This window comes from Coregonus clupeaformis, chromosome 27, assembly GCF_020615455.1.
Source record: "Coregonus clupeaformis isolate EN_2021a chromosome 27, ASM2061545v1, whole genome shotgun sequence".
NCBI classification, from domain to species: domain Eukaryota; kingdom Metazoa; phylum Chordata; class Actinopteri; order Salmoniformes; family Salmonidae; genus Coregonus; species Coregonus clupeaformis.
Window position 1 is genome coordinate 48,196,415 of NC_059218.1, and position 14,930 is coordinate 48,211,344.

General features: G+C 45.7%; 1 protein-coding gene across 2 annotated transcripts in view; it reads left to right on the forward strand.

Annotated features, from left to right (window-relative positions):
- Positions 1 to 14,930, forward strand: part of LOC121542039 (cell adhesion molecule 2) — a 659,771-nt gene that overhangs the window by 470,701 nt on the left and 174,140 nt on the right. For both annotated transcript variants that reach the window (XM_041851466.1, XM_041851467.1), the window contains one exon: positions 4,626 to 4,775. In XM_041851466.1, the coding sequence (XP_041707400.1) occupies positions 4,626 to 4,775 (150 nt within the window). The remainder of the gene's footprint in view (positions 1 to 4,625; positions 4,776 to 14,930) is intronic.

The following is a 14,930-nucleotide window of genomic DNA, read 5'->3' on the forward strand; positions in this document are numbered from 1 at the left end:
AGAAGAGAGGGGGAAGAGAGAGGGAGAAGAGAGGGGGAAGAGAGGGGGAAGAGAGAGGGAGAAGAGAGAGGGAGAAGAGAGGGGGAAGAGAGAGGGAGAAGAGAGGGGGAAGAGAGGGGGAAGAGAGAGGGAGAAGAGAGGGGGAAGAGAGGGGGGAAGAGAGAGGGAGAAGAGAGAGGGAGAAGAGAGGGGGAGAGAGAGGGGGGGAAGAGAGGGAGAAGAGAGGGGGGAAGAGAGGGGGGACGAGAGGGGGGAAGAGAGAGGGAGAGAGACATAGCACATCATAAACGGTAATTTCTATTAACTTCCCATGTGACTCAATGGAAGTGATCTCTACTCGTTGGTCTATGTGTGACTGCAGATTCAGGCCTTAGCTAGCCAGCCTGAATCAACTGTAAAAAAATATATATATATATATATATATATATATATATATATATATATATATATATATATATATATATAGTCATTTCTGACATCGGCTTGCAGGCCTGGGTACCTGGTGTAAAATCTGTGATTGCCAAATGGTACACTATTCCCTATATGGTGCATCACTTTTGAACAGAGACTTATGTGCACTGGTCAGAAATAGTGCACTAGGAGTGAATAGGGTGCCATTTGGGACCCATACCAGGACATATGTGTTGTTGGACTTGTATTGGGTAATGCCATGTCCAGGCATTATTTAACTGATCCTTTCAGTGTTGGATTTATATATTTTTATTTGGGGCAGCAGGATATATCCCTGGAAATGGACTTTAGTTTTCGACATGGCACTGCAGAAAACAAGCGTGTAGCTGATACCAGATATGAATTGCATTCAAGTGAACACGAGTGTTCATTAAGACGGTGAGTGTATTGTAGTGTTTGTGTGGTTATGCTGATTGCATAAGATGGTGTGTCTAAGGGCCCTCCTACAAGCACACTTCACTCAGAAGTATACGCTCCAGTCCAAAAAGTATACACTTCAGCCCTGGGAAGTGTACACTCAGAGGGAACAGAGGGTACTTGTCCTGGAGTAATCATGACTCTGACGTGGGAAGGTAGAGGACTAAATAATTCTAGATACTAATATACTAAAATGTTTGTAAAACAGTACGGTTAGGGGATGCATAATTCCAGTAACTTTCTCAAAATAATACCCAGGTTTCCTAGAAATTCTGGTTGGAGGATTCTGGATTGACTCCAGGAATATTCCAACCAGGATTTCTGGAAAAAAAGATACTGTTTGTGTGTGTGTGTGTGTGTTTGTGTGTGTGTTTGTGTGTGTGTGTGTGTGTGTGTGTGTGTGTGTGTTTGTGTGTGCGTGCGTGCAATTATTTTATTTTATCACACCAATTACGTTTCCATTATATTCAATATACTATCATACAGTATCTCAGGCTGTCTTCAATTGTGTCCAAAATGGTGCCACCAGATAGCCTGTAGATGAATACTGCAGATTGTGTCATTGTTGTTGCATGGTTGGTTAACGAGATGTAACGTTGTTGTTCCCCGTTTGTTGGGAAAAAGGTCAGTGGAAATTGAAATTGAATGAGCTAAAGCTTTATTAGCGCGAACGCTGACCCTTGAGAACGGTCCCTGAAGAGTGGGTTGGATAGAAAACAGTTTAGCTGCTCGGGAAAACAACGGTGTGCCTTTAGATTGGAACACAGTGGCTGTGTCCCAAATATCAAGGAGTTTATTAATGGTTTGCAGCTAAAAGCTGAATTGCAGTATGAAGACAAAAAAAAATGAAAAACTATCAATAAGAAAATGGTTAGCTAGCTGAAGAAAAAATAAATGGAGAGTCTCTAGCTTCAGAGAGTGCCTGCTCCTGGTGAAGGTATCTATTCTGGGTGGCAGCCCAGTTGGATTGTAGTGAAGGTATCTATTCTGGGTGGCAGCCCAGTTGGATTGTAGTGAAGGTATCTATTCTGGGTGGCAGCCCAGTTGGATTGTAGTGAAGGTATCTATTCTGGGTGGCAGCCCAGTTGGATTGTAGTGAAGGTATCTATTCTGGGTGGCAGCCCAGTTGGATGTAGTGAAGGTATCTATTCTGGGTGGCAGCCCAGTTGGATTGTAGTGAAGGTATCTATTCTGGGTGGCAGCCCAGTTGGATTGTAGTGAAGGTATCTATTCTGGGTGGCAGCCCAGTTGGATTGTAGTGAAGGTATCTATTCTGGGTCCAGGCATACTGTGTGCATGGGTGGCCAGTAATGGACGAGTGTTTCTTTAGAGAGATGTGATAGACGTCACTAGGATGTATGATCAGGACCTGGGACTCATTTAGATAGATGAAGAAAAAACTTTTGATAGAGTGAGTCATACCTATCTGTTTAGGACCATGGGAGCGTTTGGCCTGGGTAGTGGGGGTCTCTCTCTCTCTCTCTCTCTCTCTCTCTCTCTCTCTCTCTCTCTCTCTCTCTCTCTCTCTCTCTCTCTCTCTCTCTCTCTCTCTCTCTCTCTCGCTCTCTCTCTCTCTCTCTCTCTCTGTCTCTCTTTCTCTCTCTCTCTCTCTCTCTCTCTCTCTCTCTCTCTCTCTCTCTCTCTCTCTCTCTCTGTCTCTCTCTCTCTCTCTCTCTCTCTCTCTCTCTCTCTCTCTCTCTCTCTCTCTCTCTCTCTCTCTCTCTCTCTCTCTCTCTCTCTCTCTCTGTCTCTCTTTCTCTCTCTCTCTCTCTCTCTCTCTCTCTCTCTTTCTCTCTCGTGTCGAGTGTGTCATGCCAATCTGTTTAAGACCATGGAAGTGTTTGGCCTGGGTAGTGGGTATAGGTCAGGGGTCAAGCCTCTGGGCTTCTGTTATGCCGGCCAGTCCCAGTTAGGAGATGGATTAGGCAGGGGGTGTCTACTCTGGGGTCAGCTCTACTGTTTAGCCATATAACCATTGCTTTGCAGGCTGAGGCTGTGTCTATGTACAGTGGACGTGGAGTGGGGGTTTGGTTCTAACTTTCCCCCTCCCCCCTCCCTCCCCCCTCCCTCCCCTCCCCTCTCTCTTCCTCCCTCCTCCCTCTCTCCCTCTCTCCCTCCCCGTCCCTCTCCCTCCCCCTCCCCCCTCCCCCTTCCCTCCCCCTCCCTCCTCCCTCTCTCCATCCCCGTCCCTCTCTCTCTCTCTCTCCCTCCCCCTCCCTCCCCCCTCCCTCCCTGTGTGTGTGTGAGCGGTAAGCCCCGATAGATCCTGAGACTTTAGTGGTGGTTCCTAGTTAGAGAGGCCCAGAGAGGAGCTAATTTACCTCCCACAGGGAGCTCAATCCTGGGCTAGTAATTAGGCCTTTCAGCCTCCTTCCTGGAGAGTAGGATTTATCCAACCTATCTCCTCTGCTTTGCTCTATATGCGGAAATAAGAGGGATGTTACACATGTAAAATGTAAAATGTGTGTGTTCTGATACCTCAGTGGTATGCCAACTCCTCTCTGCCTCTATAATGTCAGCTTTTAATACATATTTCTAATATGAATCTAATAGGGCTCTAATAGGGGTCTAATATGAATCTAATAGGGGTCTAATATGAATCTAATAGGGGTCTAATATGAATCAAATAGGGGTCTAATATGAATCTAATAGGGGTCTAATATGAATCTAATAGGGGTCTAATATGAATCTAATAGGGGTCTAATATGAATCTAATAGGGGTCTAATATGAATCAAATAGGGGTCTAATATGAATCTAATAGGGGTCTAATATGAATCTAATAGGGGTCTAATATGAATCTAATAGGGGTCTAATATGAATCGAATAGGGGTCTAATATGAATCGAATAGGGGTCTAATATGAATCTAATAGGGGTCTAATATGAATCTAATAGGGGTCTAATATGAATCTAATAGGGGTCTAATATGAATCGAATAGGGGTCTAATATGAATCTAATAGGAGTCTAATATGAATCTAATAGGGGTCTAATATGAATCTAATAGGGGTCTAATATGAAACTAATAGGGGTCTAATGTGGGTCTAATTCTCTCTCTCTCTCTTTCTCACACCTTGCTCTATTCTAATAACTTGTATTTCCTGAGAGGGAACTTCACATTGTATTTCCTGAGAGGGAACTTCACGTTGTATTTCCTGCGAGGGAACTTCACGTTGCATTTCCTGAGAGGGAACTTCACGTTGTATTTCCTGAGAGGGAACTTCATGTTTTATTTCCTGAGAGGGAACTTGATGAATGGTACACACAAGACACATGACAACATAGAACACTAAACCATGTAGAACACTAATTCATGTAGATCACTAAACCATGTAGATCACTAAACCATGTAGATCACTAAACCATGTAGAACACTAAACTATTTAGAACACTAAACTATTTAGATCACTAAACCATGTAGAACACTAAACCATGTAGATCACTAAACCATGTAGATCACTAAATCATGTAGGCTACAATATATAGGATTATAAGCATTCTATGCAATCACAGGGTATACTGTATACACATACTGTATATAGAAATCAAAACTTCAACATTGAAAAGGTTTGATGTTGGCACAAAACTACAACCAGCTCTCTTAGATTTGAAAAAAAACTGTGTTTTGTCTTCTGATAGCGGAAACGTTTACCCAATACTAAACCCAAATGTCTCTTACTCTACAAATGATGTTTTGTTATATTTACCCATTTCTCTCCCTGTCTCCTCTCTCTCCCCAGGGTCATCGGGGCAGCACCCCCTGGTCCAGAATCAGACGGTAACAGAGGGGGGGACGGCCAACATGACCTGCAGGGTGGAGTACAATGACCAAACGTCCCTCCAGTGGTCTAACCCTGCACAGCAGACACTGTTCTTTGGAGACAAGAAAGGTAAGAGCAGTAATAAAGAAAGACTGAAGGTAGACTGAAGGTTGACTGAAGGTAGACTGAAGGTTGACTGAAGGTAGACGGAATGTAGACTGAAGGTTGAATGAAGATAGACTGAAGATAGACTGAAGGTAGACTGAAGGTAGACTCAAGATAGACTGAAGGTAGACTGAAGATAGACTGAAGGTAGACTGAAGATAGACTGAAGATAGACTGAAGGTAGACTGAAGATAGACTGAAGATAGACTGAAGGTAGACTGAAGGTAGACGGAATGTAGACTGAAGGTAGACTGAAGGTAGACTGAAGATAGACTGAAGATAGACTGAAGGTAGACTGAAGATAGACTGAAGGTAGACTGAAGATAGACTGAAGGTAGACGGAATGTAGACTGAAGGTAGACTGAAGGTAGACTGAAGATAGACTGAAGATAGACTGAAGGTAGACTGCAATATTCTACGTATTGTCCAGGTCCCCAAGACGTCAGTATATAACTTCTTCGGCGCTAAAAAAGAATTAAAAACAAGTGCCAGGTACTGGGATTGAACATGCGATGCCCGGCGCCAGAGCTCACGGTTTAAACCACTTTGCCACCACTGTCTGCAGTGCTCTAGAAAGCCACTATCCCAAACCATAGCCCTTAACTTAACCCGCTCGGAATTAATGCCTGAAACTTAACCGTCAAAAATCACAGTTTATCCATAAAACGTCAGATTTCGGAGTGAGACACTAACCACGTTTCCATCCACAGTTTGTATGCAAGTAAAGTCAAACCGTATAAAATGCTATAGTGTTAAGATTCCCCTTCACTGGAACTAGCCTAGCCTGAACCATGAAAAACAGCCCCAGATCATTAATCCTCCTCCACCAAACTTTACAGTTGGCACTATGCATTTGGACAGGTAGCGTTCTCTTGTCATCCGCCAAACCCAGATTCGTCCGTCGGACTGCCAGATGGTGAAGCGTGATTCATCACTCCAGAGAACGTGTTTCCACTGCTCCAGAGTCCAATGGCGGTGAGCTTTACATCACTCCAGCCGATGCTTGGCATTGCGCATGGTGATCTTAGGCTTGTGTGCAGCTGCTCGGCCATGGAAACCCATTTCATGAAGCTCCTGACGAATAGTTATTGTGCTAACGTTGCTTCCAGAGGCAGTTTGGAACTCGGTAGTGAGTGTTGCAACCGAGGACAGACGATTTTTACATGCTACGCGCTTCAGCACTCGGTGGTCCCGTTCTGTGAGCTTGTGTGGCCTACCACTTCGCGGCTGAGCCGTTGTTGCTCCTAGACGTTTCCACTTTACAATAACAGCACTTACATTTTTACATTTACATTTTAGTCATTTAGCAGACGCTCTTAACCAGAGCGACTTACAGGAGCAATTAGGGTTAAGTGCCTTGCTCAAGGGCACATTAACGTCATTTAGCAGACGCTCTTAGCCAGAGCGACTCACAAATTGGTGCGTTCACCCTATAGCCAGTGGGATAACCACTTTACAATTTGGGGGGTTAGAAGAAATACTTTAGCCTATCCCAGGTATTCCTTAAAGAGGTGGGGTTTCAAATGTCTCCGGAAGGTGGTGAGTGACTCCGCTGTCCTGGCGTCGTGGGGAGCTTGTTCCACCATTGGGGTGCCAGAGCAGCGAACAGTTTTGACTGGGCTGAGCGGGAGCTGTGCTTCCGCAGAGGAAGGGAGCCAGCAGGCCAGAGGTGGATGAACGCAATGTCCTCGTTTGGGTGTAGGGACTGATCAGAGCCTGAAGGTACAGAGGTGCCGTTCCCCTCACTGCTCCATAGGCAAGCACCATGGTCTTGTAGCGGATGCGAGCTTCAACTGGAAGCCAGTGGAGTGTGCGGAGGAGGGGGGTGACGTGAGAGAACTTGGGAAGGTTGAACACCAGACGGGCTGCGGCATTCTGGATGAGTTGTAGGGGTTTAATGGCACAGGCAGGGAGCCCAGCCAACAGCGAGTTGCAGTAGTCCAGACGGGAGATGACAAGTGCCTGGACCAGTTTTGGTTACATGACCAGGGCAGCTCTAGCAGGGTAGAAATTTGACAAACTGACTTGTTGGAAAGGTGGCATCCTATGACGGTGCCACGTTGAAAGTCACTGAGCTCTTCAGTAAGGCCATTCTACTGCCAATGTTTGTCTATGGAGATTGCATTGGGGCCGTGCTCAATTTTATACACCTGTCATATACTGGTGTGGCTGAAATAGCCGAATCCACTTATTTGAAGTCCACATACTTTTGTGTAGATAGTGTAACTTGGAGTCACGCGATGATATTGTGTGTGGTCCTCCCACTACAACTCGGGAAAGCATGCAGTTTATTAGGTTACAGATGAAATAAGTTATGATGAACTTAACAGGGTGGTGAAAGTGCAAGGTGATGAGCTTGATGCTCCTTTCCAAGGGAATATCGAGGGTGACATGATGATTGATGCTTGACTGCCGTTTGACAAAAGTTATCCATAATAATCTCTTCATGTAGACTACTTTACAGGTGCGTGGGTAAAATCACTGGGGAAGCCAGGAAAAAAAAAGCCAAATTACAACCTTTGTTTTGTGATAATTGCGTTGTTTGCTCTATAACCTGTTAGTTCATATGCCTTGCGACTGTGATATACAGTGGGGAGAACAAGTATTTGATACACTGTCGAAATTGCAGGTTTTCCTACTTACAAAACATGTAGAGGTCTGTAATTTTTTATCATAGGTACACTTCAACTGTGAGAGATGGAATCTAAAACAAAAATCCAGAAAATCACATTGTATGATTTTTAAGTAATTAATTTGCATTTTATTGCATGACATAAGTATTTGATACATCAGAAAAGCAGAACTTAATATTTGGTACAGAAACCTTTGTTTGCAATTACAGAAATCCCACTGCAGCAGGGATTTTTGCCCACTCCTCCATACAGACCTTCTCCAGATCTGTCAGGTTTCGGGGGCTGTCGCTGGGCAATACGGACTTTCAGCTCCCTCCAAAGATTTTCTATTGGGTTCAGGTCTGGAGACTGGCTAGGCCACTCCAGGACCTTGAGATGCTTTTTACGGAGCCACTCCTTAGTTGCCCTGGCTGTGTGTTTCGGGTCGTTGTCATGCTGGAAGACCCAGCCACGACCCATCTTCAATGATCTTGCTGAGGGAAGGAGGTTGTTGGCCAAGATCTCGCGATACATGGCCCCATCCATCCTCCCCTCAATACAGTGCAGTCGTCCTGTCCCCTTTCTGATTTCTGTGTGCGTGTGCGTGTGTGTGCGTGCACGTTCGTGCAAGTAGAAAAATGTTGACTCACCCTACTTGTAGAGAAACACCAATGCCATCCTCCTCTCTTTCATGTGGATGTAACGGTCTATGACTCTGTCATACAGTACACGCTTTTATTTTTTGTTGTCCTAGGCTACCTGACTAAAACGCTTGCTCGCTAGCCTAACATTCTTTAATGGGCAACGTTAGCTAGTTAACATTGGTCTTCTACATCTAGCTACATATTGAACTTCTATCCTCAATGTATACATTTATGGTTCGATCAGAATCACCATTATATTCATTGGCCAGTACGGAGAATTAACTAAAACCACAAGTCCAAATCCCTATCTCCATCCATGGCTAATTTAGGAAAGGGACAATTTTAGCTAGCTAGCTAGCCATCGAAGGAAAACAACACAGCGAGATGCAACAATTCAAGTTGTTTCTGTCAATGAACATCTCGAAGTGATATGATTGGAATGAAGCCAAATCCAAACTGGCTTCCCTTGACACTTTTTTTTTTTGGTGTGCCAGGACCATTCACAGTTGAGCTCGCTCAGTTTAGCTCAACACTGATTGGTTATTATTTTATACTTTTTTTTTTATCAAGGGAGGCCGAATGCTTGCTGGCATCCCTTGCATTCAATGCTACGGACGGCAACAATGTAATACTCTTTTGGACCAGACAGCATCAGATGGATGGCCTACACATACAAAGACAGAGGGGCACTGTTTTGCTCGCTCGGATGCTTTCTCCGGTGAGATACATTCAGCCTCTTGAAAATTGAAGGAAAATTATGAAACACAAAGAGACGAAAGATAACTAATTTGAGATTTTTTTTTTTCTTTTTTGTTTTTTCTTGGGAAATGTTTTGGGGAAGCCTGGCTTCCTTTGGCATCCATGATTACATGGCTAGCCTACCCACACTGTATCTGGGAGCTGTTGGCAGGCGCGCACATTTACGTCATTTAGCAGACGCTCTTATCCAGAGCGACTTACAAATTGGTGCATTCACCTTATAGCCAGTGGGATAACCACTTTACAATGTTTTTTTTTTTTTTTTTTTTTTTTTTTTGGGGGGGTGGGTTGGGGTAAGGGGGGGGGGGTAGAAGGATTACTTTATCCTATCCCAGTTATTCCTTAAAGAGGTGGGGTTTCAAATGTCTCCGGAAGGTGGTGAGTGACTCCGCTGTCCTGGCGTCGTGAGGGAGCTTGTTCCACCATTGGGGTGCCAGAGCAGCGAACAGTTTTGACTGGGCTGAGCGGGAACTATGCTTCCGCAGAGGTAGGGGAGCCAGCAGGCCAGAGGTGGATGAACGCAAAGCCCTCGTTTGGGTGTAGGGACTGATCAGAGCCTGAAGGTACGGAGGTGCCGTTCCCCTCACAGCTCCGTAGGCAAGCACCATGGTCTTGTAGCAGATGCGAGCTTCAACTGGAAGCCAGTGGAGTGTGCGGAGGAGCGGGGTGACGTGAGAGAACTTGGGAAGGTTGAACACCAGACAGGCTGCAGCATTCTGGATGAGTTGTAGGGGGTTTAATGGCACAGGCAGGAGCCCAGCCAACAGCGAGTTGCAGTAATCCAGACGGGAGATGACAAGTGCCTGGATTAGGACCTGTGCCACTTCCTGTGTAAGGCAGGGTCGTACTCTCCGAATGTTGTAGAGCATGAACCTACAGGATCGGGTCACCGCCTTGATGTTAGCGGAGAACGACAGGGTGTTGTCCAGGGTCACGCCAAGGCTCTTCGCACTCTGGGAGGAGGACACAACGGAGATCATGGAACAGGCAGTCCTTCCCCGGGAGGAAGAGCAGCTCCGTCTTGCCAAGGTTCAACTTGAGGTGGTGATCCGTCATCCATACTGATATGTCTGCCAGACATGCAGAGATGCGATTCGCCACCTGGTTATCAGAAGGGGGAAAGGAGAAGATTAGTTGTGTGTCGTCTGCGTAGCAATGATAGGAGAGGCCATGTGAGGATATGACAGAGCCATGTGACTTGGTGTATAGCGAGAATAGGAGAGGGCCTAGAACTGAGCCCTGGGGGACACCAGTGGTGAGAGCACGTGGTGTGGAGACAGCTTCTCGCCACGCCACTTGGTAGGAGCGACCGGTCAGGTAGGACGCAATCCAAGAGTGAGCCGCGCCGGAGATGCCCAGCTCGGAGAGGGTGGAGAGGAGGATCTGATGGTTCACAGTATCAAAGGCAGCAGACAGGTCTAGAAGGACAAGAGCAGAGGAGAGAGAGTTAGCTTTAGCAGTGCGGAGAGCCTCCGTGACACAGAGAAGAGCAGTCTCAGTTGAATGACCAGTCTTGAAACCTGACTGGTTTGGATCAAGAAGGTCATTCTGAGAGAGATAGCAAGAGAGTTGGCTAAAGACGGCACGCTCAATAGTTTTGGAGAGAAAAGAAAGAAGGGATACTGGTCTGTAGTTGTTGACATCAGAGGGGGTCGAGTGTTGGTTTTTTTGAGAAGGGGTGCAACTCTCGCTCTCTTGAAGACGGAAGGGACATAGCCAGCGGTCAAGGATGAGTTGATCAGCGAGGTGAGGTAAGGGAGAAGGTCACCAGAGATGGTCTGGAGAAGAGAGGAGGGGATAGGGCCAAGCGGGCAGGTTGTTGGGCGGCCTGCCGTCACAAGTCGCAAGATTTTATCTGGAGAGAGAGGGGAGAAAGAAGTCAAAGCATAGGGTAGGGCAGTGTGAGCAGGACCAGTAGTGTCATTTGACTTAACAAACGAGGATCGGATGTCGTCAACCTTCTTTTCAAAATGGTTGACGAAGTCATCCACAGAGGGGGGGATTCAGCAGGGAGGAGAATGTGGCAAAGAGCTTCCTAGGGTTAGAGGCAGATGCTTGGAATTTAGAGTGGTAGAAAGTGGCCTTAGCAGCAGAAACAGATGAAGAAAATGTAGAGAGGAGGGAGTGAAAAGATGCCAGGTCCGCAGGGAGTCTAGTTTTCTTCCATTTCCGCTCAGCTGCCCAGAGCTCTGTTCTGTGAGCTCGCAATGAGTCATCAAGCCACGGAGCTGGAGGGGAGGACCGAGCCGGCCGGGAGGATAGGGGACATAGAGAGTCAAAGGATGCAGAAAGGGAAGAGAGGAGGGTTGAGGAGGCAGAATCAGGAGATTGGAGGGAGAAGGATTGAGCAGAGGGAAGAGATGATAGGATGGAAGAGGAGAGAGTAGCGGGAGAGAGAGAGCGAAGGTTGCGACGGCGCATTACCATCTGTGTAGGGGCAGAGTGAGTAGTGTTGGAGGAGAGTGAGAGAGAAAAGGATACAAAGTAGTGGTCGGAGACATGGACTGGAGTTGCAGTGAGATTAGTAGAACAACAGCATCTAGTAAAGATGAGGTCAAGCGTATTGCCTGCCTTGTGAGTAGGGGGGGACGGTGAGAGGGTGAGGTCAAAAGAGGAGAGGAGTGGAAAGAAGGAGGCAGAGAGAAATGAGTCAAATGTAGACGTAGGGAGGTTGAAATCCCCCAGAACTGTGAGGGTGAGCCATCCTCAGGAAAGGAACTTATCAAGGCATCAAGCTCATTGATGAACTCTCCAAGGGAACCTGGAGGGCGATAGATGACAAGGATATTAAGCTTAAATGGGCTAGTGACTGTGACAGCATGGAATTCAAATGAGGAGATAGACAGATGGGTCAGGGGAAAAATTGAGAATGTCCACTTGGGAGAGATGAGGATTCCTGTGCCACCACCCCGCTGACCAGATGCTCTCGGGGTATGCGAGAACACATGGTCAGACGAGGAGAGAGCAGTAGGAGTAGCAGTGTTTTCAGTGGTAATCCATGTTTCCGTCAGCGCCAAGAAGTCGAGGGACTGGAGGGTAGCATAGGCTGAGATGAACTCTGCCTTGTTGGCAGCAGAACGGCAGTTCCAGAGGCTGCCTGAGACCTGGAACTCCACGTGGGTGGTACGTGCAGGGACCACCAGGTTAGAGAGGCAGCAGCCACGCGGTGTGAGGCGTTTGTATAGCCTGTGCGGAGAGGAGAGAACAGGGATAGGCAGAGGCATAGTTGACAGGCTGCAGCAAATGGCTACAATAATGCAGAGGAGATCGGAATGAAATGAACTAAACATCTGGGAAAGGAGAGAGCGGGGCCTCCCTCACCACAACTCCCAAATATAACTCTCCCAACTTCCACCTCAGAAACTATAATTGTTGTAAACTACAGCGGTTCAATGTTTTCTAGGAATAGACTAACTTAGTTTATTCAGCTAGCTAACTAGGTACAGTATTATTCCGTGAAAATCGTCCGGGCACCTAGTCATAAGACGCCACAGCCAGCTAGCATGCCGGACTCCAACAACACGGTTTAGCGCCAATACTCGGCCACAACAAACCACCAGTGTATCAACACGCAAGCAGATCGTTCGTGTCCGTGTCTAACGTTGTGGGTTAGTCCCGACAGCTTGAGCGAGTCCGTCGTCAACTTATTCAGCCAGTTAGTTAGCTAGAATAGTTAGCAAGCTAGCTAGCCATTGCTTTCAGACAAAGAAGAACCCCTCCTTTCACGGCATGAACACACAAAGAGAGCCAAGCTAACGTTAACTAGTCACCCATGTCCCGAATTCCTTGAACGACTCGGGCTACCAATATGTAAAAAACAAAACACAAATGTAAGTTATGACTTACCCCTAGCAGCTACTGTTAGCTAGCCAAGTGCAAAGCTAGCCACTGAATTGACTCAGCCAGTTCGCGTCTGTTCGCTAGGTCGTTCCAGCTATTGTTTACTAGTAGCTATCCAGGTAGCAACAAGCTAGCTAAATTTCAAGCACAGTAGCCACTTGCTACCTAACGTTAACGGTTCAGACTATGAGGTTAGAAAACAGCTGAATGGTAGGCAATTATTGTATGTAATTATTGTAGGCAGCCAGCTGGCTTAATTACAGGCACTCTCAGGCGTGAAACAACTATACCGTTGCTAATAGCTACTCGCCAGCTAGTCCAGGTGGTGGGTTAGCTAGCTAGCTTCGTGCTACACCCGGCACAGCCGAATACAATACTAACCTACAATAATTACATACAACAACCCACGATACCTACCTACAATACCTAACTACAATCTAAATACATAGTTTAAGCCTTACTCGACAAAGCCCAAGCTATGTATAAAGCCAAGCTTACCCGACGCCAAGCTTACCCGACGACCTCCTCCTCCGCCGTAGACACAACACAATACAATACAATGCAACACAACACAACTTTACAATACAATACAATACAACTTTACAATACAATACAACACAATGCAATACAATACAACACAATACAATACAATACAACACAATACAATGCAACACAACACAACTTTACAATACAATACAATACAACTTTACAATACAACACAATACAATACAATACAACACAATACAATACAATACAACACAATACAATGCAACACAACACAACTTTACAATACAATACAATACAACTTTACAATACAATACAACACAATACAACACAATACAACTTCACAATACAAATATAGGCCATATACCTTGAGACAGAACACCACCAAGCCAAGGTGTCTCTCAGCAGGCAGGTCTAACATGGTTAGCGAGCCAAGGCCCGAGAAGGCATATTTGCTATTTAACGCAACAGCTTTTGTGCCAAAACAATCGGTAGAGTTTGAAAATGTGATGAAAACACATTGAAATGTTTGATTTGGTGAATGAAATCTTAAGTGAAAAAGTTCATTTTGTGTGCCCTATTTCATCACACACTGATTTTTATCTGCAACAAAGTCTGTTTGGTGAAAACACACCACTGGTGGAAAAATGCGCCTATTTTCTGTATGCATATTTTTTTTTTATATTTGCATGACAATCGTCACTAAATGGATGGAAACCTAGCTTGTGATATCTTGTTGAAAACAGAGACACACCCACTCATGTTATAACACAACACACACACACACACACACACACACACGTAAGGTGAGTCAGAGCGTGATCCACCGGTTCTAGCTGTATCTATTTACTGTCTGTTCTCTCAGCGTTTAAAACTGGTTTAAACTGGTCTGTTCTCTCAGGGTTTTAAACTGGTCTGTTTTCTCAGGGTTTTAAACTGGTCTGTTCTCTCAGGGTTTTAAACTGGTTTAAACTGGTCCGTTCTCTCAGGATTTTTAAACTGGTCTGTTCTCTCAGGGTTTTAAACGGGTCCGTTCTCTCAGGATTTTTAAACTGGTCTGTTCTCTCAGGGTTTTAAACTGGTTTAAACTGGTCCGTTCTCTCAGGGTTTTAAACTGGTCTGTTCGCTCAGGGTTTTAAACTGGTCTGTTCTCTCAGGGTTTTAAACTGGTTTAAACTGGTCCGTTCTCTCAGGGTTTTAAACTGGTCTGTTCTCTCAGGGTTTTAAACTGGTCCGTTCTCTCAGGATTTTTAAACTGGTCTGTTCTCTCAGGGTTTTAAACTGGTTTAAACTGGTCCGTTCTCTCAGGGTTTTAAACTGGTCTGTTATCTCAGGGTTCTAAACTGGTCTGTTCTCTCAGGGTTTTAAACTGGTCTGTCACGACTTCCGCCGAGTCTGCCTCCCCTCCTTGTTCGGGCAGGTTTCGGCTACTGCCGCTCCCATTCTCATCACTCCACTTGTCATGTCTTGTCTTGTCAATCACACACACCTGGTGCTCATTCCCCTTAATTAGTATGTGTATAAGTGTTCCCTCTGTTCCCCTTGTCTTTGTGAGGGATTGTTTCATTGTGAGAGCGAGTAGCTCGGTTGAGCTACTCTTCCATTTGTTTTGGCATGGTGGAATATTTCCCTTGTGATAGTTTCGTTTTGACGCTGGGTGCGTTTTATTTATGTAAACGGAATAAACTCTGGACTTTGGTGTTTTACCTCCTGCGCCCGACTCCTTCATTCACACCTCATCACATGGTCCGTTCTCACAG